The sequence below is a fragment of the Piliocolobus tephrosceles genome, chromosome 17 (genome assembly GCF_002776525.5).
Source record: "Piliocolobus tephrosceles isolate RC106 chromosome 17, ASM277652v3, whole genome shotgun sequence".
Taxonomy (NCBI): Eukaryota; Metazoa; Chordata; class Mammalia; order Primates; family Cercopithecidae; genus Piliocolobus; species Piliocolobus tephrosceles.
Window position 1 is genome coordinate 66,130,599 of NC_045450.1, and position 27,620 is coordinate 66,158,218.

Here is a 27,620-nt window from a genome sequence, read left to right on the forward strand (position 1 = left end):
TCAAAGAAAAGAAATAAAGAATGAAGCAGGGAGGCCGGGCGCGGTGGCTCAAGCCTGTGATCCCAGCACTTTGGGAGGCCGAGACGGGTGGATCACGAGGTCAGGAGATCGAGACCATCCCGGCTAACACGGTGAAAACCCGTCTCTACTAAAAAATACAAAAAACTAGCCGGGCAAGGTGGCGGGAGCCTGTAGTCCCAGCTACTCGGGAGGCTGAGGCAGGAGAATGGCGTAAACCCGGGAGGTGGAGCTTGCAGTGAGCTGAGATCCGGCCACTGCACTCCAGCCTGGGTGACAGAGCGAGACTCCGTCTCAAAAAAAAGAAAAAAAAAAAAAAAAAAGAATGTAGCAGGGTAATGTAGCTTGGGAGTTAGGACATTGGCATCTCAGCTAGATCCAGCCATTCAACAGATAATCATGGTGCATTTACCTTGTGCAATGCCCTGGAGAAACAAGCAGCGGTGTCCTGAAGCCGGCCTGTAATGGCTCATGACAGCTGATTGTTAATTTTTCAGAAATTTTGCAAGCTGGTTGCCAAACAGCCAGTAAAAAAAAAAAAAAAAAAATCAAGTTATGTAAACTTACAATTAAATAATATCTTGAAAAGTAATACAACTCATCACTTCCTAAGTATTTTACTACATTTTGCTGGTATCTGTCTTCTTGAAGTTATTTATGTCGATTGTAGGGGTCGCCAGACTTTTTCTGTAAAGGGGCCAGAGAGTGAATATTTTAGGCTTTGGAGTCCATGGGCTGAATCGGGCCGCTTGCTGGTGTATTGTATCTGTGTGGTGAAAACTCTGCCGTGGGGTACATGTCTTCCTAACTCCATGTCAAAGGACACATGTTGATAGCTTGTATAATAATTGGCTATGGTGGTTGTATCTGCACCAGGGAAATTGTCCAACTGTATAGATCAGGCTTTTCTTTTTTCAGCAGGCTGACTGTTGAACATGACACTGGATACAGTGTTGAGCAAAACCAGAATGAACCGTGCTCGCTTGGAGGGTACAGTGCAGTGCACTGGGGTTAGTGCACCATTTCATGGTGGGGTGGGCCAAAGAGAGAGAGCTGTACAGAGGCTGGAGTGGATCTCCGCTGGAGACCACTGGTTGTTAAACAGCCAGTTAAAAAAAAAAAAGATTAAGTTATGTAAAGTTACATTAAATGAATAATATGTTTTAAAAGGTAATAAAACCCATCATTTCCTAATTATTTCAGTACATTTTGCCGGTATCTCTCTTCTGGAAGTTATTTATGTCTACTGTAGGGGTTGCCAAACTTTTTCTGAAAAGGGGCCAGAGAGTGAATATTTTAGGCTTTGGAGTCCATGGGCTGAATCTGGCCCCTTGACTATAGTTGCTGACCCCCCAGGACAATAGTTGCTGAGGTCCCATGAGGGCAGTGTTTTATGTGCAACGGATCTATAGTATCCAACACCATCCCCGGCCCTCAAATAGATGCTAATAAACCAGGTGTTTAATGGAATCAAATAAAAGAAAGAAAGAATGAATGAAGCAGGGTCATGTAGCTCAGGGGTGAGGACACTGGCATTGCAGCTAGATCCAGCCATTCAACAGATAATCATGATGCATTTACTTTGCCCTGCTTCATTCATTCTTTCTTTTATTTGATTCCATTAAACACCTGTTTATTAGAACCTATTAGCACCTATTTGAGGGCCGGGGGCCTTGTTGGGTACTACGGATCCATAGCACATAAAATGCTGCCCTCATGGGAGCAGGGGAACATCCACTTACTGGTGCGGCTGCTGGAAGGCGCCTCAGCTCCACCTCTCCTAGGCTGCACCTCAGCTCCGTTGCTCTCCTCCCCAACAGGGACTTTGCCACCTCATCAAATTCCTTAACGGCAGCCTGGGTAACAGGTGTGTCTTTCCCTTCTGAGTTGGCTACAGGGGACACCTCAGAGAACTGGAGTTGAGACTGTGCCCACGAAGGCACTTTGCTGCCTGTTCAGTATGGCATCCCAGCTCCCAGCACTGAGCTTGACCGAGTGAGTCCTCCACCAGTGTGGCCCGGCGTGACCCCACAGTGGGTTGTTGAACGAAAGTGGTAGTTCAGGTGAGGGCAGACGTCATCCTTTGGAACTGGCTCAAACAAGGAGACACCGCCAGCCAAGAATGCAGAAAATGACAGGTTTGTCTGGTGAACTGGCCTTTGGTTAGTGAACGAGCCTGCAAGAGCCCAAGGGGAGTGAAGGGTGCATGAACTGCCGTGCCCTTCCTGCTGCTCTGCAAGCTTCTCAAGTTCAGCGTTAGAAAGCAAGACTCTTAGGGGCTCGGACCATTCTTTGGAGGGTCTGGAGTTCCGGGGCATTGAGCATGACTCGGGGACATGGTCCATCCACAGGAGCTCGATGGACTTGTGTCTCCTATAATTTGGGGAGCTCCAGGGATGGGGCTCTGATGGAGTCTGACGGCTGGATTAAGATTCCTTTTATCTAGGTTGGGAACCTGGGATACTGGAAGGTGGAGGGGCTCTGCAATGAGTTACCCAAGTCCCAGTCTAGGAGGCTGTGGACTCGACTGTCACACTGTCACAGGCTGAGTACTAATGCCATCCCATCTCATCCCCCCCAACTTACTGACCTGATCCTGTGGCTGGACCTTTGCTAAGCACCAAGGAGTATGTTTTTGACAATCAGTCACTGCGTATTTGCTGCACCCCAGCTTTGTCCAGGCACTGAGCTAGTGCTGTTGCCAGAAAGGCGATTCTGGCTTCTGCCCTTAGGAACTTTCTTTGCAGTGTCTTGGGGGCTAACTATATTCAAGAAATACTGTTATTTAAAGATGACATTGACTGAATTCAATACTTTTTTCCGGCCGGGCGCGGTGGCTCAAGCCTGTAATCCCAGCACTTTGGGAGGCCGAGACGGGCGGATCACGAGGTCAGGAGATCGAGACCATCCTGGCTAACACGGTGAAACCCCGTCTCTACTAAAAATACAAAAAACTAGCCGGGCGAGGTGGCGGGCGCCTGTAGTCCCAGCTACTCCGGAGGCTGAGGCAGGAGAATGGCGGGAACCCGGGAGGCGGAGCTTGCAGTGAGCTGAGATCTGGCCACTGCACTCCAGCTCGGGCGACAGAGCAAGACTCCGTCTCAAAAAAAAAAAAAATACTTTTTTCCTGAATGCCTGCTCAGGACAACATTACAACGATGGACAGTTGTAACGTCTTCCTAAATTCCCAGAGGAGTGGGAAACGCATGGAATTTGAGGTCAAACAGAATGTGAGGTTCAAACCTCAGCTGGATCCTCATAGTTGTCTGACTCTGTCTGAGCCTCAACTTCCTCACTCTTAAGATGGGGATGATAATAGTTCCTACTTCCTAGGTTGGTGAGGAGGAATAAATGAGAACAAATATATAAGGCCTCCAGCATAGTATCTGGCGTTTGGGTACCAGTCATTATCACGGTATGTCCTACTTAATGTTTACAAATCAACCACTCTACTGCACCGCATTGAGGATGTCTGGAAAGGTGCTGGAATATATCAGGGATTTGCATCCTGCTAAATCTCCTCCTTCTACTGGAGTTTTATGCCCTGTATGGGTAGGGGCGTGTCCACGGATGTCCCCGAAGTGGACAGCAACTGCTTTGCCTGCCACTGGGCCACTCCACCCGGTGACTTTGTGCTAGCCCTTACTGCTTCCTTCTGTGGGGGGAGGTGGGGATGAACGTGTCCTCACTGACCTCCTTGCCTCTAGGTTTCTCCTCTGCCACGCTCATCTGTGCCACACTGCAGCCTTTTGAGGATGCCATGTACAAGTCACTCCTTTGCATGGCCCATGTGGTGTCTTCCCACTGCTCTAGTCCCTCAGTTTGTATTTCAGGGCGCTGCTTGCTCACCGCCTACATCTCTGCTCCACCCCCTCCAGGGACCTTGCACTCCATGGCAAGTGAGTTCAGTTTCCTGAATAAGCTGAGCATCCTCTCATCTCTTTGCCTTGGTAGGAGCCATTCCCTCTTCCTCGAGCACCTGTCCCCTTCTTGATTCCTAAAGAACTCTTAGAGTACCCTGGTCCCCCACACTGGGTTAGACATCGCCCTTTCTGTTCCTGGAGCACCAAGCACAGTGTCTGTTATTGTTCTGGACTCTGACCTCCCTGCTTTGTGGTTGAGGATGAGGACAGCACCTACGTCATAGGGTGTGAGAAGAAAATGATGTGTGCATACAAAATTCTTAGCACATAGGAAGTCTCTGGCCACTGTGGTTATTATAGTCACTACTATTAATACCCTAGTGCCTGGCCTGTGACCAGCATACAGCAGGAGCTCAATTAAAAAAATTTTGAACGAAGGATCTATTCCCACCCCCTTAATGGACTGGGGGGTTTCTTGGCCACAACCACCCCCCAACACCTACATATCTAGGTCTTGCCCCTTCATGCGTGGTGGTTTTCTCAAGCCTGTTCAAGCTCAAAACTTGAAGGAAATGACAGCAAATTGTGAGGAGTTAATGAATTTCTAAATTTCTAATCTAATTGTGCCTCCCCCAGGAGGCATCTCCTGGGCAGGCTGGATGTGAGTCTTCTTTGATGAGGGATGCAGCCTGGGACCTGCCTTTCACCCCCTGCTTGAAACCCTGGCCAGGCTGGGGGTGAGGGTCCTCTGGGCAGCACCTTCACGCTGCCTGTTCTTGGGAGAGGGGGTGTGAATAATTTCCACCAACGGCACAGATGCTGTGGATATTCCGCAGTGTTCACGACGCAGTTCAACACGCTGCACACATTCATGTGTTCACTACAGAAGCACCTTCACTTAAAAAGGCAAAAATCTGGGGTTTTAACGTTATTAGCTGCAGGAGCACGTGGAGGTAAGAAAACCTGGCTGAGGAGCTGAGCATTTGCTAGGTGGCCTTAGGTGCCGGCTGCTTGTGATGGCAGAAAGGAAGCTTTTTGCATCCAGGCTGCAGTTCCTGATACCCCGGGTCACAAGAGAATGGAATATGGTTCTCTCGTGGGCTGGTGCTGGGCCTGTGAACTCAGATAAAATGACCAGGTGGGGTCCCAGGGAAGGTAAAGTAGGTGGAGCTGCTGGGTTGGGCACAAGAAGGGTGGCTGTGTAGGTAGTGGGGGCTTTAACTGGGTTCCTAGAAGAGGCTCTGTCTCCAGGAGCAGAAGAAAAAGGGGGATGGGGGGCCGTCCCCTTTCCCCAGAAGGTTTGAGAACCCCCAAGGCCAAAGCCAGCAGACGTCAAAGGCCACGAGTTCGAGGCCTGCCGGGTCCCGCAGTGAGAGACAGGGCAGGGTGGGCTCATGATCACGGCGGGGACACTTTCAGTCGGGGAGGCGTCCGCGTCCCACGGCTCCATCTGGCCAGCCCGCTGGGCAGCCTGGACCGCGGAGGGGGCGTCAGCGGTCGAGGGTTCCAGCCCCGGTCCCTCCACCTAGCCCCCGGCCCTCGGGTATCCTTCTTTCCCCGTCCGAGTCCGGCCCGGGGGCGGCGGGGTGGGCGGGACGCGGGCCCCTCTCTCGGGCAGCCGGGCTGGGCTCCCGCCCGGGCACCCGCGGGGGCGCGGCTGGCGTGACGTCACGCGCCCCGCCCCCGCGCCCCGCCCCCTCCCCACATTCCGGGCGGGGCGGGCAGGGGCCCTGCGGAGCTCGCCCGCCCCAGCCCCCTCCCCAGGGGCTGCCCCTCCCGTCGGGCCGCGCCTCCCCTTCGTGGGCCGCGACCCCGCCCGGACCGCGGACTCCGCCCGCCAGAGGCCGAAGCCGCCGCGGCCGCCGCCGTTGCCGCCATTGACGTCAGAGGGGCGGGCACATGACCCCGCGGGGACCAATCGCGCGGGCGCCTCGGGCTCCGCGAGCCCAGTGCGCGGCCCGCCCCGCCCGCGGCCACTCTCGCCCGGACGGCCGCGCGGACACACGCTCCGTACACACGCGCGCGGCGGCGCGGGGCCCCGAGACACGCCCGCCCCCACCCCCCCGCCCCCCCCCCCCCGCCCGCCCTCCGCGCCTCGCCCCGGCCCGCCCTCCGCCCCCCCCTCCGGGCGCCCCCCGCCCCCCCCCCCCCCACCTTCCCGGGGGGTGGGGGGGTGCGGGCCGCCGGATCCGGGGGCCTCGCCGCCCCAGCAGCCCAGGACAGCCCCCTCTCCCCGCCCCCAGCCCCCTCCCCCGGCGCGGCCATGGATGTGACCAGCAGTTCGGGCGGCGGCGGCGACCCCCGGCAGATCGAGGAGACCAAGCCGCTGCTGGGGGGCGACGTGTCGGCCCCCGAGGGCACGAAGATGGGCGCAGTGCCCTGCCGCCGGGCTCTTCTGCTGTGCAACGGGATGAGGTACAAACTGCTGCAGGAGGGCGACATTCAGGTCTGTGTCATCCGGCACCCGCGGACCTTTCTCAGCAAGATCCTCACCTCGAAATTCCTGAGGCGCTGGGAGCCGCACCACCTAACGCTGGCCGACAACAGCCTGGCGTCCGCCACGGTGAGTGGCTCTGCGCGGCTGCACCCTAGCCTCCCCTCGGGGCCCGAGATGCGCCCTCCCTGGCTGCCCCCTGGCGCTGCACCTGGAGCCCAGGGCCGGGGGGGGTGGTGGGGGGTGCCGGGGGAACGGGGAGAGCCAGGGCTCCCCGCTCCTGGCCTGCTCGCGGGGCTCAATTTTGGAGTCTGAAGCCCAGACCAGCCGACCGGGCTCGAGAGAGACCTTTAAAATTCTGGAGACTCGGGCCACCGCCAGGCTGGGTGCCCGGGGACCTTCTGCCCCCAGCTCTTGTGTTTCTGGTGGCTGGGACTCGAGGATGGACCCGACGCTGGGCCCTGATGGTTGTGGGGGTTCTCTCTCTGGAAGCCCCTGGCCCATCTGGATCTGAGGGGTGGGGGAGGGGAAAACAAAATACCACCCCTCAAAATAAAAAAAAAACCAACACAACAAAACCTGCAAACCCCCAAACCCAAAGAATTTCCAGAAACCAGTTCCTCTGTTTGGTTTACCCGTCCTTTATTCTCTTTCCTGCCAGGGCTGGCAGGCAGAACAGGGTGCTTCCCTTTCTGAAAATCTCATTCGTACATTGAGAGGTTGGAAGTGGAGGGGGAGGGGCAGTGGTCCTGGAATATCTCAGGACCCAGCGGTGATCGAGTTCTAGCCTGAAAGCTGCTTGGTCCGGCATTGTCTGTAGAGTGTGTATATACGTGTGTGTTTTGTTGTTGGAGGTTTAATTTTGTTATTGTTTTTAAATACATGGCTAGGACTGGGTCAGCTGGATGAGTCGGAGAGGAAAATCCATTGATCTGTTTCTGAAATCAGATCTGCAAATGGTGGCCTCAGTACGTGGAGAAAGACAGCTGTGGTGGGGTCGAGGGGAGAGTGGGGGTGGCGGGTTGGAGCTTGAACAGGATGCTTTGTGTTTTGAAACAAGGACAGTTTCAAATATCGACTGGGGCCTGAGCCTTGCTGTGGGGGTCCCGTCCTCCTTGGAGGGGTGGCTTGTTTTCTCCAGAATGCACACCTCCCTGGGGCCACCGTGATCCTGTTTACTAAGCACAGTGGGAGGGGGCCGAATCCACTGCCTGCCCACACCTGTGCCAAGAAAACCCAGCCAGGAAACAGGGTGTCGCTTACATGGCATGTCACAAACGTGTAGCGTGTGTAGACATTTCCCTGGCATCCATGTTCCCTTGGCGGTGTGTCACAGGCCATGACACATTCCCCAAGGAATGGGGAGAGGGGAAAAGTTAGCTGAAGAATCCTACTCCTTGAACCAGTCCCCCACCCCCCACCCCAGAGCATTGCAGTGCTCGAGGACTTTTATTCTGAATTTGGGGTCCGACGTGCTTAGAGCACCTATTTTCTCTTTCCTGTGGGCACATTGGTGCAATATCTGCAAAGACTTCTTTCTCAGGAAGGATTGCTGGTCGCGGGGAGGCGGCCCAGTCCCCGGTCAGGCTGGTGCATGTTCTCAAGCCCGTCCCGCGCCACAGGCCGCAGCATTTGGCTTTCCAATGGATGGAGGGGGAGAGAGCCTCTGAAAATTTGCCAGTACAGAGTGTTTCTGATGTGGGGAGGAGCTGGTGACCGCGGTGGCCCCTTGCCTGGGATCTGGAGACCCAGATCTGGCTTCAGAATTTTCACCTGGCTCAGGGGTACTTTATTGGCCTTTTTTTTTTTTTTTTCCTCCTAACCCCCCACGAATGGAAGGGGGGTGGGGGTGGGGGGTAGGAACATGGTTAGAAGGGACAGTGACTTGCCATGGGAAGGCCAGGTGGAGCCCCTTCTCCCTATGGGAGAAGCCAGGAACGAGTGTCCCGCTGCTGCCGCCCTCAGTTTACAGGAAGCCAACTCTCGAGGCTAATGGCTCCCCACTTACCTCCAGTTGCTCAAGAGGTCTGTCTGAGAGAGAGAGGGAAGGAAGAGAGACCTGAATAGCCAGAGGCCCCTTGCTCACCTTGGCCAGCCCAGGTGGGTGGCACCGCCGGTAGCGTGGGCCTCTCTGGAGAGCACCTGTCTAGTACTGGGGACTGAGGCTTATCCATGGGGCACGATTCCTCTTGGCAGAGCCATGCTCTGGTGTTAGGAAATGTGGCAAGATCAACTATAAGGAAGGGTCCGATGGGCTGGCAAAATCCCCTTTCCGCTGCCTTTCCTCACCAAGCACTGCAGGCTGGGGGTGTCCTTAAGTCTTGCCCTTGCCCTCTGGGGGGCTCCAGGGAGCCTTGCCTCGGGGCCTGTGAGCCTGGAGGTGGGGCTGGGAGGGCGGGCCTGGCTGGAGGGCTGGCCTCTGGGGCAGAGGTGAGGTTGGGACTGCCACCAGGGCTCTTGTCCCATCATGAGACACCTGGTTGGTGTCCAGGCTGTCGGGGAAGCAGAGGAGCCCCTGTGGGGTTTCCCTGAGGCCTGGACATTATGTAATCCGTCTGCGTTTTATAGTGCAGCCTAAGCACTCTATTGAGAAATATGAGCCCAAATGAAACAAAGGTGAATTTGAGTGCAGTTCCCTACAACAAAAACCCTTTGCAGTCCTGTGGCTTCGCAGCAGCCCCGTGCCCAGCCCTGAGCTCCTGATGTTCCAAGTATGTTTCCTGTAGAGTCATATCCTTACTTGAAATATCAATCATCCATATTTTAAGCCGTGTACACAGCCCATCTCAGCATCCTCTGGTAAATATCTGGTTAATTGTATGGGCTTCAGGAACAACACCCAGAGTGATTGATATGGATTCAAACCAGTAAACAAACCAAATACTCTTTTTTGCCCAAACCTTCTGCAGTCTGTCTCCGTTGATCCAATTAACTGAATCGTGAGAGATTTAAGACCAGGCTTCCAGGAGCACATCTGCATCAGGCTGGGATGCAGGCATACTGGGGCTCCCAGTCCCACCTGCTGGGTGACACCAGCTAGGGACACCTTTTAGTCTGGGCTCCAAGGGACCTGATAGCCCTCCAGGTTGTCTTACCAGAGGAGCCAGCGGCCTCACCCACCTGGCCTGCCTGTAAACTTTGCCTCCTGTGGGATCAGGTCGGAGCTTGCCCTGCCCTGGTCTTCTGGGCCAGTTACTGATTAAATCCTTACAGAGCCAACAGCGTGCCTAATGTGGCTTGTGACAGCCGCCAGGTCTGATGCACCCTGTGCTTGGAGACTTTGGATCCGAAATGCTCGTAAACAAAGGAGGAAGCAGACAGGCGACAGCTGACTTGGGAGGGGAGATGGGGAGGCCAGGGCCCACTCCGTGGGGGAACCGGGACTGCACCTTTGTGGGGAAGGGCCTGTCTGCCCAGACTATAGCCTGAATGTGGTGCCCTGTACCCTCTGTGTACCCGAACTTCCCAGTCCCGGGGCCTCACTGGCTCTTCATGGCTGGTGATGGTTGTGTTGGTTGTAAATGACAGCCAGGGCAGCCAGGGGTTCTGCATAAGCAGCCGGGTTCAGCAGGACCAGAATCCATTTTGCTATTCTCGTGTCTGGGTTGAATTTGATCACCTGCTAGACATGTTTGCCATGGGCAGAGGGCTTTGTCTGTAGGCTTTGTTTCTTCTGCACCAAAGAAGTACAAATAAGCTGCCTACCTTTTATTTCATCTTACTTTTAAGACAGTGTGGCACACGGTATTTCAGAATGGTGGATCCAGTCAGAAAGTCTTTTATTCAGGGGTCGGGGCACAGGTGATAGTGGTGTCCTTGATTCTCAAGCCATAATTCCTCAGTGGTTTGTTTTTAAATTTTCACCACTCTGCTGTTTGATTGCAGTGTTTCCAGGCATCTCGTTATGGATGGGAAAGGAGAAGCCACCTTAATTCTCAGTGGTTTTTTTAGTCTGGTGTTTTCTTGGTGGGGAGCAGCTGTTGTCTGAACTCGGACTTTGTTTAGCACAGGCTTACTGCACACCTACTGTGTGTCACTTGCTGAGCTAAGAGTTACACATCCACATGGCTTGGTTTTTACTTGAGAATTAAGATCTGTGTCCTCCAGGGTGGTCACAGATCCCACGAGAACTCATCTGTGTCCACATGCACGCATGCTAATTGCTTTTTCACTTTTGTCACATACCCCGCTCCCCACCTTGTGCCTAGCCTGCCTCTAATTTATTTGATGTTTCTCGTGGCAGTAAACACAGAGAATTTTTTTCCCCGCTTTCCATGCCATTTGTCATAGCAGAGGATTTTGGAGTGTATCAAAATTGTTTCCTAGACAGCTTGTCTGATTGGAGGTGGTGGAGGGGAGGGGCTGAGACAGGAGAAAAAGTCAAAATTCTCTCTAAACTTTAAACGTGGTCTGCTTTCCCCAGGCTGTAATAAGTAAGTGCATTTTAAGGAGGAGTAAGTTGTTTTTTATTTTTTATTTTTTTGAGACGGAGTCTCGCTCTTTCGCCCAGGCTGGAGTGCAGTGGTACAATCTCGGCTCACTACAAGCTCCGCCTCCCGGGTTCACGCCATTCTCCTGCCTCAGCCTCCCGAGTAGCTGGGACTACAGGCGCCTGCCACCATGCCCGGCTAATTTTTTATATTTTTAGTAGGGACGGCTTTTCACCGTGTTAGCCAGGGTGGTCTCGATCTCCTGACCTCGTGATCCGCCCGCCTCAGCCTCCCAAAATGCCGGGATTACAGTTGTGAGCCACCGTGCCCAGCCAAGGAAGGAGTAAGTTTTGATGCTGGCATTTGCCTGGTGCAATCTGAGATGCCTGTTATGGCCATGGCAACATCATGCCAGTCCAGGTAGAAGGAATTTCACTGCGTGTGGCTGAGCTTTCCTGCAAGTGGGTGACAGAGGTGGCAGTTGCTGCTGGCTTGGGCTGCTTGGCCCACAGGTTGACTGGTGTCACGGCCCTGCCTGCTGCTCCTTAGTGTCTCACCGGGCAGTGAGAGAGGGCACTTCTGGGGGCATTGTCGTGGGCAGGGCTCAGGGGGACCTGGTAGAAGGCAAAGCTGTCCCAGGGCGCCTCAACTGCCGCCAGCCAGTACTGACTTGTCTTGAGGGTACCCGATTGGTGTTTTGTTGTTGTGGACATTGCAGGGGGTCAGCGTATACCTTTGATTGAAGGAATACATGAGATTAAGTGAGGCAGCCTGACGTGGGGCATCTCTGCTATGGGACAGAACAGATTTGGGTTTTGCGGTCTCATGGTGCTGGGTCTGGATTTGGAGGGTGCAGTTTCCTGGCTGTGTAACTTTTGGCGCTTTGCTTTCCCTTGCTGGGCCTTGTTTTTTCTCCATCTTTAGGGAGGAGCACCTCATGTCTAGGGTTGCTGTAAGGATTGGAGAGGATAGATAAGCACCTACTAGTATAGTCAGCATGCAGTGACCAGGATTCCAACTCCTGTTTTGCTAATTGCCCTGAAAGAGCTTCATGACTTCTGCACAAATGGAAGGAAGTATTGTTACCTAAAAATGGGTGGCCTCCAGGGAGTTCCCTGAGATGAATAGTGCATTGGGGAAAGTTAGGGGTATTTAGCAGGTCTCATAGGTAGGAAGGCAATGAAATTGTTGTAAGCAGTTTAAGAAAAATTCCTTGGGGGGCATAGTCTAGTTTCTTAAAATAAATTACAAAAATGGAAATACTCATATATGCATCAGGTAGATTTGATTAGCATAACAAGGCATGTAATGAAAAATGAAGCTTCCCTTACTTGATGCCCACACAGCCCCTAGTGGCCCTCCTTGGAGGCAAACGCTGCTGCTCGTTTCTTCTGTATCTGGACATGCTCACACACAGCTAGCTGTCCACCATGGTTCTTCACTGGACAGAATATTTTGGAGACCCTCCATGCGTGTGCAGCTGCCTTGTTCTTTTTCACTGCTGCATAGTGTTCTGTCATAGAAGTGTATCACAATAATGTAGGTTGACCCTCACCTATTGATGGTCATTGAGGTTAGTCTCAGCCTCTTTGATATGGTTTGAATGTGTTCCCACTTAAATCTCATCTTGAGTCGTAGCTCCCATAATTCCCTCGTGTTGTGTGAGGGACCTAGTGGGAGATAATTGACTCATGGGGGCGCTTTCCCCCATACTTTTCTCATGGTAGTGAATAAATCTCATGAGATCTGATGGTTTTATACGCGGAAGCCCCTTTTGCCTAGCTCTCTCATTCTCCTCTTGTCTGCTACCATGTAAGACGTGCCTTTCACCTTCCACGGTGGTTGTGAGATCTCCCCAGCCATGTGGAACTGTGAGTCCATTAAACCTCTTAACCTCTTTCTTTTGTAAATTGCCCAGTCTCAGGTGTGTCTTTATCAGCAGCATGAAAACGGACTAATACACTCTTGTTCCCTCAAAGAAAACATTTTCTATTTTTACTCAATGGAGTTGTCTCTATTTTGATAGTTTGGATTTTCCTCTGCTTACTTCTTTGGGATGGGGGAGCCGAGCCTCTTTTTGAAGAGGGAAGGGCAGTGTTGCCTGGAGTTACTGCTACCTGGAGTCATGCTTTGGTGTGGCTAAAGGTCACCAACCAGGGATCCCCCTCAGAGGGTCTGGCCACTTGGTCTTCCCCAGAGCTGAAGGAACACAGGTGACCAGGGGTCTCCAACAAAGACGTGTGCTGACCTCCACCCGCAGGACAAGGGTCTGGGCAGTTCCACCTGAGGGCGTCGCGTTTTGTTCCCCGACTTCCTGCTTTCCCCAGGATGGAAGCCAGGCCGCCCAGCTCCATGGTGGAGAAAGAGAGGAAGCGAGAATTTCTCTTTCTTGCTCCTGGCTCTGGCGATGAACCACCCAGTGTATTCAACAGGCACCGAGGGAGACTGTGCGCATTTTGAAAGGAAGCTTCGCTTACATCAGCAGAGCCCTAACCGAAGGGTGATGAGACGTGCGTGTGGGGGAGGTGTTTGCTGTGTGTATTGAGGCAAAGGAGATGGCAGAGAAAATATTTCTGGTGCTGAAATTGGTTCCTGACTTCAGTAGCCATTTCCTTACCCCTCCCATGTGCACAGCACTCGCCCTGGCGTTTGGGGTGTGCAGCGAGGCCACAGGAAGAGAACACGGCAGACCCAGTGGAGTAGGGGAGTGAGGACCTGGACTTTGAAATCGGACAGGGGAGCTTAAATCCTGCTTCTGCAACGTCCCAGGTGGTGACCTTGGGCAGCCCCCTAGCCTGTGTCCTTATCTGTAAAGTGAGGATCAGAGAGACTTCCTCTTAGCATCGATGTCGGGGTAAGTGAGGTGAGGCCTGGCGGCGTTTTCATGCCTTCATTCAGCAGATAAGTGTCACCGTTCTAGGCACTCAGAAGAAAACAAGAGCCTGCCCTCGTGGAGCCTGTGTTGGTGGGAGTGGGTGACAGACAGCTAAGTTAAGAGCAAGTTAAGTATAAAATCCGATGACGGGGATTGTGGAGAAAAGCAGGGTGGGGCGAGTGGTGGGCTGCTTTGTACATAGTGGTCAGGGAAGGGGGTGATAGGACTTCGACGGGGAAGAGCATTCCAGGTAGAGGGAACAGCAATCACAAAGGCCCTGAGGCAGGCGATGGTACTGAGAAACCACCCAGTAAAGTGGCTTGCACCTGGTACATGCTCTGTGATTATCAGTTTCCTTCCCTCTGCTCTCCGGAGCTGTTATTATCTGTTTAAAACATTAATGAGTATGTAGAATGTGCGAGGTGCCGGGCACACAGGCAGCTCCTTGCCCTGTAAAGCTTCCATTCTATCGCTTCTGTTGTCTGTTTTCTTTTGTTTTTTTTTGCAAACCTGGCTACCTCCCAATAAATAGTGAAGAATAGCCCTGTAGCAGTGCTTTAAGAGACTCTTAAATGACAAAGCCCAGCAGAACTTTTAAAACCCAGCTCCCTCCATCCTTAACTACACTGTAAGGCTCCTAGGATCTAGAACACACTAGTGGTCTGATTCACCTCTGGTTTTGCCAGCTGGGAAGGGGTGAGGGGAAGTGTGTGGCCCAGAGACCCTGGCAGCTGGCTGAGCAGCCCTCCTGGGATTCAAACCCAGACTCCCGCCTTCCCATGGCATCCTTTGTTCATGGCTCTGCTGCTTTCAAGCTACTGTCAGAAATGGTAGGGTGGACAGAGCAACTGAACTGATTGCACTGGGCAAACTCTCTTTGGAGGGAAGCACGTGCTCCGGATCATCCGGTGCCTGGAATTGAGTATATGGAATCAGGCATCTGGGTGCTTCCCTTGGGCTGGGCTGGCTGCATCAAGCTCAGGTGGGGTTATTTGGAGAGGGAAGATCACACCGGGACTTCTGCTAGCTTCTCTGGGTGTCCTGGGCCCGTGCCAGCTTCCTTAGAGGTCCAGAATATCTGAAAATTGGAGCACACAGTCTTGTGAGCAGACCCAGGCCTGGCTGTCCTCCCTCCCATGTTGGCTCCCTGTGTGGACTAGGTGACCCTGTTTACCACCACACACATGGGTGTGAGGCTCTGCAGGGAAGGGGAGCCACAGGTATGGAAGGGGCTGTGTGTTCGCCAGGCAGGCCAGCTGCCGTAACAGGCAGCCCTGGCATCTGGGTGGCTTCGTGCAGCCCAGTTCTTGTAGTCCTGCAGGGGTCTCCCGAGGGTTCTGCCCCCTCTTTTTCTTGTGAAATTGTTCTGCCCTCCCCTAGGTCCTTCATTGTTGTGGGGACGGGGAGGGCGAGCACCACAGCCAACCCGTTCGTAGGTCTGGCCGCTTGGCTGGTCAGAACTCAGCCACGCGGCCACACAGAGTGCAGGGGAAGACGGGGGAACATGGTTTACATGTGTCCAGGAGGAAGAGGAGACCATGGAAGCGATGACTACTCCCGCCCCAGGATCCCTGGGATGCAGCAGCAGACCTTGAGGTCTCCAGGGTACCAAGAGCAGAGGGGCTTCCCTCGAAAGGAAATTCACATGACCATGGTCTCATCTGGTTCCTGGGTTTGAGGTTGGTGGCAGGTCTGCAAAGTTTGCAGTCTTCTCTGGTGGGGGATAAAGTAGGGTAAGCAAATCTGTTGTAAGAGATGGACCTAACGTACCTGGTTGGCAGCGATGTTTATTGTATCCCTACTGTGTGCCATGCATAGTGCTCGTTTTATTTTCACAACAATCCTGCGGGGTAGGTTTTTATTCCCATTTTACAGATGCTCTCATGGAGTCTCAGATAAAGAGAGCTGGAAGGAAGGAAGTGGAGTTTAGTGTCAAAGCCAGGTCTGACCCCATGTCTGTGGGTCCGTCAGTGTATATGCACCTGTTGGATGCACACGGAACTATTTCCGCCTCCTGCAGAAACATCTTAGGTAGAAATAAGTGAGCTTCTCAACTTAGCGTTTGCCAAGGTTGGCGAACATTCCTTTGTGATTTTGTCAAAAAAGTTAAGGGAACTGATGTGGGAAATTGGATGCCAACTATTCGTAAAGAGTAAGCGTTAGGTGTATAACTTGAACACCAGATATTATTTGTGCAGAGTGAGTGTTCTGGGGCGCTGTGCTTGCATAGTGAGTGCTCTCAGGCATGGCACTTGGAAAGTCAGACACACTCTTCCGTCTCAAGGCACTCATAGTTAAATGGGGGTATTACAATTATGATGCACCGTAGAACAAAGCACATTGCTTAGAGAGGTTTATGTCTTGTCCTTGTTTGGACGGAGGAAGAGATGCCATCATAGGGGTGGGTAGTTTCAGGAAGGACTTCTTTTTAGGAGACAGGTATCTGGATGGAGAGGTAGGATGGAGACTGATGGAGATGAGGGTAGCAGGCTGGAGGTGGGAATGGGCAGAGGGAAGAGTGAGCAAAGGGACAGGCCAGAGCAGCCAGGCACATTCCGGGGGTCTGTGCGATTTTTATGGGGAGGACATCATAAGACAGCATAGGAGTTAAAGATAGAGGTGGGTTCGCCTTCTAGAGCAGAGTCTACCAGCGTGGGGTGATTAATGCTGGGTAAACCCATGTACCCTGGGGCGGGTGGTGCTTTACGATGCAGAGACTGATGACTGGCTGGCCATCCAGGAGTCCGGGATGTCACAGATTGGAAGGCTTAGGAGTGCAGGGATCTCCGAGTCGCCAGGGCCAGGCAGTTAGTCACAGTAGTGACCGTGCAGTGGCCACTCATGTGATTAGTGTGTTTCCTCTTGCCGGGGGCTATGCTATGCAGGTTCTATTAGTAATCCCTACAACCCAGCAAGATACTGTTACTCTCTCCATTTTACCGATGGGGACGCTGAGGCTCTGGCTCTCAGCAGACATTGTTTGGATGAGTGAACAAACAGCTTGCCTAGTTGGGAGGTCCATCCTGTTGGAAGGGGAGAGGGACCCACGGAGAGGGAGGAGCGAGCTCAGATCTCTACCCCTCCACTTGTAACCCCACAGGCCTCTGGCCCTCTGCATAAGAGTGAATTGTACCACTCCCCTGCTGCAGGGCTCTGTCCATACCGAAGGAAGGTGTGTGGGGGATTGCACGTGTGGTGTCTCCAACACATGGCCCAGCTGTGGTGCACACAGCCTTTCTTGGTGTGGACACAGGCCCTAGGATTCTGAGCCCACCTCTGTGGCCTAGGAAGAGTGATGGTAATGGTGTCAGGCTGCTGGGCTTAGCCTGGTGAGCTCCTGGTGGGCTTCCTGCCAGAGGCCCCTGCTACTCCACATCCCAGGCCTGAGGTCTCCAAGCTGTGGCTCACAGGGCTCCTTTCTTGAACAGGGCCCTTTTTTCTCACAGGGCCTGTGCTGTCTGGAAGGTGATTCCATCAGGCTGGAGCCCAGGGCCAGGGACACAGTTGGGCACCTTTTAGGTGACACTCTGCTTCGTGTCTGCAGTGGGGGAAGTGCAGTGGGGTCTCAGCTGGCGGTTTTCGGGGGCAGGGCTGCCCGTTAGAAAGGGGAACGATGACTTGCTGACGTCTGTTTGTTGCTCTGGTTGGTTCACGTTTCACCGCCCTATGACTGAGGCTTGCTTCAGGGTGGGAAAATGAAAGAGCTCGAACTGTCCCAGCAGGCTGGTGGTGACTGAGCTCGGGCAGTCCCAGCAGGGCCAGAGCCCAGGGCCAGATGATATTCATGTCCGAGGTGGAGTGGAGGGGCTGCGGGGTGATCATGATCATTTCATGCAGTCCTTCTCAGACCTTTAGGCATGTGTGCGTTGCATCCTCTCATCAGCCCCAGGAGGCGTTAGCAGGGGAAATGGAGACTTCGAGAGTTTCAGGTTATACAACTGGAACCCAGGCAGCCTGACTCCAGAGCCCGTGGCCTCCACATGTCACAATGAGTCCTTGGCTGGTGTGAGCACAGGAACTGTGGCAGCAACGGCCGAATCACCAGCAAGGCAACAGTAAGGACAGCGAACACTTACCCGGCGCCTATTGTTTGCCGGGCACTACTCTGAGCCCTTTGTGCAGATGAGCGCTCATCTCGTCCTCACAGTGCCCCTGTGGGGTGGTGCTGTCATTGTCCCCATTTTACAGATGAGCAAACTGAGGCCCAGTGAGGAGAGGTCCCTGCTTACCCAGGTTGTGATGGTGGAGCCGGGATTTGACCTCAGGCTGTCTGGCTCCAGAGTATCACTGCGTGTGGCTGGTGAGCAGGGTTTTGGGACTGCAAAGCAGCATGTGAGAAAGGCCCCAAGTGGCAAGGCTGGCTGTGAGCTGAGAGGAGGGCCTTGCAGAAGAGGGAGTGTGTGGGCAGAGCAGAAGAGTCCACCCTGACTGGACTGGGGACCCTTCTGGGAGCTCCCTGGGCCAACTTCCTGCAGACCCGTCTCTGGAGGAGCCGCGGCAGAGGATCGCTTCTCACTGCCCTCGTTGGACTGGGGTAGTCGCCTCAGCCTCCTCGCCTGAGACCACCTGACCCTGCAGGCTGATCTGTCGCAGCCGGTGGTGAGGACTTGACCACAGAGAGTGCGAAGTTCAAAGTCCACCGTGGAGCGAGCCTCCTGCCCTGCCTGGCTTCTGGCCTCAGCTTCCGCGTGCCTCTGACGTTTCGCACACGCCTCTTCTTTCTGCTTGGAACCCCCCCTGACCCGCCCCCCGCCGCCAATCAGTGGTTTGCCAGGGCTGCCTTCCCCAGTTGGAGCCAGGGCTTCCTCCCCTGTGGCGCGGCAGCACCCCAGCTGGGTAGCCAGGGCGCCTTTGCCTCTCTGCCTTCTCCACTCCACATTCACCTTCCCTCTCTTGTCAAAGCAAAACTGAAGCCATCATACAGGGATGACGACAGTCTTACAAAATCAAGAAGAAAAAAAATCCTCACAGAATCCCACCACCTGGAAATCACCCGTATTAACCTTGTGGGGTGTAGCCATCTACGCTTTCTCCTGGATGAGTGCCGGTGACATAGGTACACAGGGGGCAGGAGGAGCTTTTATTCCAGGTTGGCCTCCACCACCAGATGCTGGCCCACTGCTCCCCACAGTTGTAACAACCCGTGACATGTAACAAGCAGGCGCTGCCACATGTCCCCTGGGGGCCACATTGCCCCTGGTGGAGAACTGCTGTGTTTATTCATTTGATGATCGCACCCACCTCCTGAGGTCCCATTTTCTGGAGCAGGTGGAGGCTGCCCGGGCTGGCGTGTGACGGAGCTGGGAACCCCCGCACTGTCCCACAGTCACCTTGTCTCTTCAGAACTGTCCCAGGGGAGGTATGAAAAACAATGTGGGGGCCTTAGGAATCCTGTCCCCATGTCTGGCATGGTGTGGGGCCAAGAGCCGGTAGGCCACGACACCCCAGGTCCCCAGAAGGAAATCCCGGCTGGCCTGGGCGTTGGCAAGCTCCCCCCTACCTTTGATCCGTCCCAGCTGACCTCCCCCTCACCGTCCCTCCCTTCGCCCTGATGACTCAGGACTTCAGAGATCTGGGTTGTTGAAAAGGGGAATTACATCATGCCAATAAGAGAGAGGGAGAAATTAGCATTCGAAAGTTTTGGTGTAAGGAAAAATGACTTCAAAACCTGTGTCTTGTGCCGTGTCTGAATTGAGGCAGGTTTCTGGGGGAGGTTAGGGAGTGGGCTGGAGAGGCGATAGGGACCCTGGCTTCTCACCTCTTCTAAAAAGGCCTTCATCTGTTTGACCCCAGACCCACCCACGGCTGGGCAGTGGGTCCCTCTGCTTTTTGTAGCTGAACCCCATCACCTGGAAAGCTATGAGGAAACAAGGTTCTGGAGTTGGCATGCGGGTTCTGCCCGCAGGCTTGGTGAAGGGGTAGGGGTCAGGGAGCACTGCAAAGACAAACAGTCTGGGGTTCTTCTGATGCCTCCAGTGGTAAGCAGGGCACGCTCTCTGGGCCAGCACAGGCCTGGCTGGGGGCATGACTAAGCGAGGGGATCCCAGCTGATCTCAGTCCTGCTGGCCTCCACTGTGTGCTCCTGCGTAGGGCCCTCCTTGCTCAGCCATTCTGGGAAGCTTTGCTTGAAGGGGTCCTCCCTGAGGATCAGGGAGGAGGAAACCCCCTGCCTCCACTTGGAAACCCGAACACCGTTTCCCCATCATGTCTTGCAGGGAGGTGGAGGCGTTAAAGCCCCTGCCTGCCCAGGTCAGCCCTTCCCTAAAACAGGACACCGATCGGGCAGGGTGATTAGGAGGGGCCGGCCAGGCTTTTTTGATCCAGACATTTCGTATGAGGCCATTTAACCAGTGGTGTGATCCAGCTCTCAGTTTCCTCATCTGAAAGCGGGGGATATAAGAGTAGCCACTCCCCAGGTTGTCCCGAGAATAACGGAGAGAATACATGGCAAGTATTTAGTAGAGTGTGGACCTGTGGTATGTGCTCAACAGATGTTTGCTACCATCATCATCATCATCATCATGACTCCTACCATCACTGTGGTCTCCACTGTCACCATCACTGCCACCACTGTCACCATCACCATCGCCCTCATTATTGTGGCTGCCGCTTCTCTTGTGTTGGGTTTGCCCACCTATATACCTTCCCCTGCTTCCTGCAGGACTGTGAACTTGAAGGCAGGGTTTGGGTCCATTTCTCCAGGAATACCTTATGTCAGTAAAGGCCTTTGAGTGTCTGTTGTTGCATGGTGGGGGACCTTGGCACCCCAGGCTGTGAAGGGACTGGAAAGTCTCACAGTTTTCTTAGAAACCTTCTGGCCGGGCACGGTGGCCCACACCTGTAATCCCAGCACTTTGGGAGGCCGAGGCGGGCGGATCACGAGGTCAGGAGATCGAGACCATCCTGGTTAACACGGTGAAACCCCATCTCTACTAAAAATGCGAAAAATTAGCTGGGCGTGCTGGCGGGTGCCTGTAGTCCTAGCTACTTGGGAGGCTGAGGCAGGAGAATGGCGTGAACCCGGGAGGCGGAGCTTGCAGTGAGCCGAGATTGCACCACTGCACTCCAGCCTGGGCAACTGAGCAAGACCCCCGTCTCAAAAAAAAAAAAAAAAGCCTTCTGGTGACCTTGGTAGGGTGTGCCCGTGACCCTACGTTGTGACCCCGGCAGCGTGACCCCGCTCTGTGACCTCAGGCATCATCATTTGGAATGGGCTCTCAGCCCCTGTCCTAACCCCAGCCACCAAGTTCCCAACCCAGGCAAGATGGAAACCCGCCGTTGGGAGGATTAAGATATTATTGGTGGTTTTCACCTCAGCTTTCAGCAGCAGTGCTTGGGAAATAAGATTTTGATCTCAGAAAATATGATTTAAAAACAGAATTGAAAGTCACTTTTATTTTCTAAACGATATTGCCCCTGACGCATGCACTGCCTCTGACTAGTGGCCTCCGGTCTGAGCACACCCGTGCGGGAAACTGCATAACAATTCCAGGGGTGTGCTCTCTGGATTTTGTAGACCTTCACCCCAAACGGGCCCCACCTTTCATTCCCCCACTCGGATCTGCAATGACGGAGCACGTGCTTTAGACCAAGCCCGGGAGGCTGCTGCTGCTTCAGGGAATTGTCTCAGCCTTTCCCACTCTTAGGAGGTGGCCCTGCCAGCTGAAGGGGTCTTCTTCCTCCGAGCCCTGCTGGGCTCAGCTTTGAATGCCACAAACCAAGCCCATGGACCAAGGGGGCTTTGGCCACATCCCAGTGTCCCATCCAGTGGGGAGGGGAAGTTCCTTTCCTTCCTGTTGTGTGAGGACTAGGGGCACTGAGTCCCCGCAAGGCCTCACCATGGAGCCTCTGAGAGGTGAGGTCTGGCTCCCCTGGCCACCCCAGAGTCAATACAGGATCCTGTGTGTCTTTCTTTGCCTCTGGGCCCATGTTCTATTCTTTCCAGCCTTTGCCTTGGAAACCCCACCCTCCATTCTTTTCTGTCTCCCCTGCCTTCTGGGTGGGTCTGGCCAGTGGAGAGCCTGGGGGAGATGGAGGATGGGAGGAAGTTGAGTGGGGTATTTATTCCTTCCTCCCTTTTCCTTTGGTTTTGCCATGGGTGTGTGGTATCTCTCAGCCACTCCTGCAGTCATGTCACCCCCTCTACCCAGGTTTTTCTGTAACTGCTCCTTCCCCTGCACTGTCAGGCCCAGGGATAGAAATACATGGGGGAGAAATGAAGTGACTGCTGTCCTGGTTTGCCCAGGACTATCCCAGGTTTTTTGCAATGAAAGTCCTGTGGCCAAGGAAGCCCCTCAGTCCTGGGCACACTTGGACAGCTGGTCACCCTAGGTAGAAGAACCATCTTTTGTGCTTCCCCTGTACGCCACCCACACCTTAATATATTGTCCTTTTGTGAAAATTTCCTCAAATTGCACCGTTTTGCATCTGCTGTCTCTTTCCTCCCAGGACCCTGGCTGATACACCAGGAGCTTGAGGAGATGGAGTGGTGTTCAGAGCCTCCTCTCTTTAGAGTTCAGAGCCACCAAAGGGGCATCATGCTGAACGTGGGAGAAACAAAAGAATCTCTTGCACTTGGACTCTTTTCTGAAAATTTGCCCCCTGCAAAGAAAAGTGGTGGTGGTGGTGTCGATGATGATGGTGATGATGATGGTGATGGTGATGATGATCATGGTGATGATGATGGTAATGATGATGGTGATGATGATGATGGTAGTGGCCATTTCTTTGCCTACTCACTGTGGGCTTGTTGTGAAGAACTTTGATGCCCTGTTGTGTGTGATCATTATGAGAATCCTGTGAGGTTTTTCGATGACGAGGGAAACTGAGGTTTAGAGAGTTGAAGTAATTTGTGAAGGCTCATGATGGACAAGAGGTCCCGCCCAGGTTTGAACCCAGATGCAGCTCCCTGCGAGGTTACCACGCTTCCTGATGAGGTGTTTTACAACGAAGGCCAAGCCAGGCAAAACCCATTGTTTTGCAACTTCTGGCTTGGATTGGGTGTCTTGTTGAGTTTGTGGGCAGTGGATCTGATGTTTTCCACTTCCTCCCATTTGGCAGGGCTGTGTGCATGGAGCATGAGGGGCTGGCTGGGCAGACAGTATTGACTTGACTGAATTCAGCCATGGCCCATGTTGGAAAATGTTTGTCGATTTTTCCTTCTCTGTTTGCCCTTTCCTCCTTTTTTTTTTGTTTTTATGATTAGAATCAGAACCAGCCATAGTCGGAAGAGAACTTGCAGTTCATCTAGTTGTGGGATGGCAAATATGTGACACTTGTGCTGCCACTCTTCATTGCCTTGACCATGGTAGACATTGCTAATCAACCCTGGTGTAATCAGTCTTTCCAGTGAGCTCAGAGACAGCCACTATTAATCAATTGTTGTTGGCATGCAACAGGGACTGTGTTTGCCATTCTCGATGTATCCAGCTTCTTTCACTGCATAGATTAAGAACTTAAGGCCCAGAGTCGTCAAATGACCCTCAAGGGAGCCAGTGGGATTTTGAAGCCTTCTCCACACCAGAGTGTTGGCTCTTAAGAGATGATTTTGGGTTAAACAAAGTGTAATATAGAGGAAAGCTCCTGGGTTTGCAGAGCAGTGCCTGGCTCTGGGTTCAGATCCCAGCAATGCCTCTTCTTGCTTATAACTCTGGGTAGATCACATGACTTCTCTGACTCTCGTCTTGGAAACTGAAATTACCATCCCTCTATCCCAGGATTGTGAGAATGAATGACATGGTATATTTATCCAACATTCAGCACTGTGTGCTGGGCACCGTTCTAGGCATTGAGTGTTGCAGTGAGCTGCACAGGCAGCTCTCATGGAGCTGGCTGCCCTCATGAAGATGAGGATAGTTTTCTTCCTCTTTCCTTCTTGGAAACACATGGAACTGGGTTGTCATCATTATCTTTTACTTCTCCTCTGTCATATCCACTTAAATTTTCGTCCATTTATGCATCATATGACTTGCTTTCGGAAGTGATTTATTTTTGCTTTCATTCCTGGTGTCATTTCCATTCTTACATCTGGGTGGATGGTCCGTGAGTGCTTTGTCAGTCACAAAAAATCAAAATGACAGAATAGTCCCTACTGAATGGATGTTCTAGGGTACTGGGTCTAGATTTGGGAGTGACATACTCCCTTTGAAAATGTGCTGAAAGCTATGGATCCTTGGGCTGGCAAAATGGTAAGACAGAGCAGGGCTTATAAAACTTAGCAACCATGTGTTTTCTAATATCCATAATATAGGTATTCTTTGGGACTCGTGGACACTCCCCCTCCAGGGTAATAAACCAGGCCAGGGGGCTAGTGACGCTTCCCCAGCAGGAAATGGAGCTTTGCATGGAAATAAACATGTGAGTGATAAAAAAAAAAAAAGTTTGATTAAGTAGAAAGATCAAGGTTTTTATGCTCCTTTGGCCAGGGAAGTGTGGGGCTTGTCCCTGCAGCCTTTTCTGCACTTGCTTGAGCTGTGTTTAGTCTTCTTGGTTATGGTGAAATATTTTTTCTTTTATCCCAGTCTGGAGTTTCAAGGTTGGCACTTCTTGCCCCTAAAATGTTTGTTTTAAGATTTAGAGCAGTTCTTCACTCTTTGATAAGGTGGAGCACATCGCTGGAGCTGCATTGTGGTGGAGTCCGAGGGCTGTTCTGCCGGAATCAGGCCGATGGTGGCTCACTGCTCAGCTCTGCCCTGGCTCTCAGTGTGACCTTGGGCTGCCTCACCTCCCTGACCTGTAAAGTGGAGGGACAGAGTGACCACAAACCCTTAATGACCAACGATTGAAGAATACTAAGCATGAGAAAATGTGCCCAGAGAGTATCCACAGAGGCCAGGGCAGTCTTGGCATTTGAACGCCTGGAGTTGGGGAGGTATGGATCCTTTACTGAGTCTCTATCATGGAGGCTACCTGGCAAATTCAGCTGGTGTGAGCGGAGCAGTGGGCGATGGGTGCAGGTCTAGTGGGCTTCCTCCTTCTACATACCAAGGACTTCACCTTCAGCAAGGGTAAGCAAGCTCCACTAAGAGAAGGCGAGGGTTTTCCTTGGTTGTTAACATTTTAAGGACCCCAATAAACGAGTTTCCTCATTGTCTTTGATTTCCCCACATTAGCTGGCCCCGATCTTCAGCCCACCCTAGAGCAAAACGTCACTTAAATGACTAGAGAGGGACAGAGTTCCATGGGGCTATTTCAGATTTAGACATGGAATTTTTCTGGGATAATTCCTTTGCCGTTGAATTTTGTATTTGCATGTTCTGAAGGCAAAAAAAGGAGTTGAACTTTCCCTTTTGTTTGCTTCATTGCTCCCACTGCGTTTGGCGGGATGGCGGTTGTGGTTTTTCTTCTTAGATTCATTTTGATAAGTGTGCTGCGCGCGTGGAGTCCTCTCGCCTCCCTGAGGATTTTGTAGGGCGATTCAAGCCGGCTGTCTGCCCAGCTGGGTACCAATTGCCAGGGCTGGACCGGGTGAAATAATGGAACCCGCCATTGCTCAGGCACCTATGATGTGCCAGGCACTTATTCAGCCCCCTGGGTGGGCAGCGTCCCTGTGTTACAAGAGAAGGGACAGGTTCCCCAGATCCCTGGCCTCCAGCGTCACATGGCTGTGGGTTGTGGAGCCGCGGTGCAAACCCAGGTCAGGCTGACTCGAGCTCGTGTGTCTTTTCCTAGGCTCCACTGCTTTTTCTGAGACCCCAGGGGACTTCCCAGATGTCCTTTATGTGCACACTCTTGTGTGATTCCACCTAAGGAAAAATGAAGTAGGTGTTGGCTGGATAACAGGCAGGCCTTGGAGAGTTCTCCTTCATTTCTCCTGCCCCTCAGCCTCCTTGCCAAGCTTGGGTGCAGCCAGGATTTTCCTAGTCCCTTGAGTTCCCTGGCTGGGGTGGCTTTTTCCAGGCAGCCAGCTCAGGGAGGAAGCTAGGGCTCCATCCACCTCACCTTTGTGGTCTCCTGAGGGAGCCGCAGCCAGTGTGTAAAGGAAGGAGGGGTAGAGACCGTAGCTTTGTCATTAATCTCCCCATTTCGCAGGTGAGAAAAGGAGGCTTCCAAGAGAAGTGGCGTGGGCACAGTGAGAGGTGGCCGGCTAAGCCAGAGCTCTTCCCAGTGGGGGCTCGCTGCCCCTTTACCTGGGGGTGAGGGGTCACCTGCCAGCACCTTCCTAGAATTAGCTCTGAGACTAACGAGAGGTAAGATGAGATCTGGTCACAGGCCGCACCTCTGGTCCGATGGGGCCGATGCCTTGATTTCACAGTTGGCGAAACTGAGACCCAGGAAGACAGACTGCCCCAGTCGCTGTCCCTACCCCAGTACAGCGTGCTGTTTTCTCACTTTGTCTACTTGATGGTGCGACCGGGAAAATCTTGATCAGGGAAGAGGGAAGGTCTCATTCTTTCATTCATTCATGCATTCATTTATTCATTCATTCGTTTTGGCAGTTGAAGTTCTGAGGTTTTTTTAAACTTTTTTTTATTGTGGTAAAATATACAATTGTGGTAAAATATACGTATCACAATTCTTATCATTTTAACCATTTGTAAGTGTACAATTCAGTGGCATTAAATAAATTCACAGTCACCACTATCTACACCCAGAACTTTGTCATCATCCCCAACATAAACTCTGTACCCGTTGTCTCCTTGTCTCAGCCCCTGGTCACTGCTATTCTACTTGCTGTCTCTATGACTTTGCCTATGAAGTACCTGAGCTCAGTGGAATCACATAGTATTTGCCCTTCTGTGTCTGGCTTATGTCACTTAGTGTGAGGTTTTTACGTTCCACCATGTTGTAGCACATGCCGGAATTTCCTTCCTTTTCTTTTTCTTTTTTGGAGATGGAGTCTCACTCTGTCGCCCAGGCTGGAGTGCAGTGGCGCCATCTCCACTCACTGCAAACTCCGCCTCCCGGGTTCACGCCATTCTCCTGCCTCAGCCTCCCGAGTAGCTGGGACTACAGGCGCCCGCCACCACGCCCAGCTAATTTTTTGTATTTTTATTAGAGACGGGGTTTCAGTGTTAGCCAGAATGGTCTCGATCTCCTGACCTGGTGATCCACCCGCCTCGGCCTCGCAAGGTGCTGGGATTACAGGTGTGAGCCACTGCACCTGACCGAATTTCCTTCCTTTTTAAGGCCAAATAATGTTCCATTGACTGGATAGACCACATTTGATTTATCCATTCTTTTGTCAACGGACACTTGAGTTGTTCCCTTGTTGGCTCTTGTGGGTAGTGCTGCTGTGAACATTGGTGCAAGTATTTGTTATCGTCCCTGCTTTTGGTTCTTATAGATATGCATCTAGGAGTGGACATTTATTTTTTAAAGATGTTCAGCCCCCCTTACCGATTACATAAAGAACTCAGGTTTGTTATAGAACTGTTAGATAGCGCAGATAAACAGAAGAAAACAAAATCCACCTAGAATGCTGACACCCAGAGATAATAATCCACATTTTTGTAGGGTGTTCATTTGCATGCGCCGTTTTTTCCATCTGTACTTGATGATGCTGTACCTGGACAGTCTTTGCTAGTGTGGGCTGAATCTTCATTTAGAAATATATAAACCAGGCTGGAGTCCCTGCGGTGGAGGGAGGGGATGCCAGCTGGACTTTCACTACCGCCAGGAAGCGTCCTTGATGGGGCAGGACGCAGGCCGCGTCTGACGCTGTGTCCTGCTGTGCTTGCTTCCTTTTCCTGTTCTCTGTCCTCAGACTGGACCCTGTATGTTTCTCACCGGTTCCTAACACTCACTGTCCCAAGAAGGCTGCCTCGCGCAGGGCCTGGTCATGATTAGTGCTCAATAAGTATTTGTTGAATGAGCCAATAAGAAATGATCGATTGAATGAACGAATGAGAGAAATTCCCAAGCGAGCCGACCTTGGGCCTGGCTCAGCTGAGCCATGAGAGGGCCTCTCTGGCGAGATCATTTCACCTGTAGCCTGCAGCAGGCATGTTGGTGGAGGTGACTGGGCAGAGTGACCCACCGCGTTGAGCTGTCCGTGCTAT

General features: G+C 52.7%; 1 protein-coding gene across 2 annotated transcripts in view; it reads left to right on the plus strand.

Annotated features, from left to right (window-relative positions):
* Positions 1-6,000: 6,000 nt before the first annotated feature.
* Positions 6,001-27,620, plus strand: part of CMIP (c-Maf inducing protein) — a 273,367-nt gene continuing 251,747 nt past the window's right edge. For both annotated transcript variants that reach the window (XM_026447269.1, XM_026447270.1), the window contains exon 1: positions 6,001-6,444. In XM_026447269.1, coding sequence (XP_026303054.1) covers positions 6,145-6,444 — 300 coding nt within the window. In that variant the 5' untranslated portion in view covers positions 6,001-6,144. The remainder of the gene's footprint in view (positions 6,445-27,620) is intronic.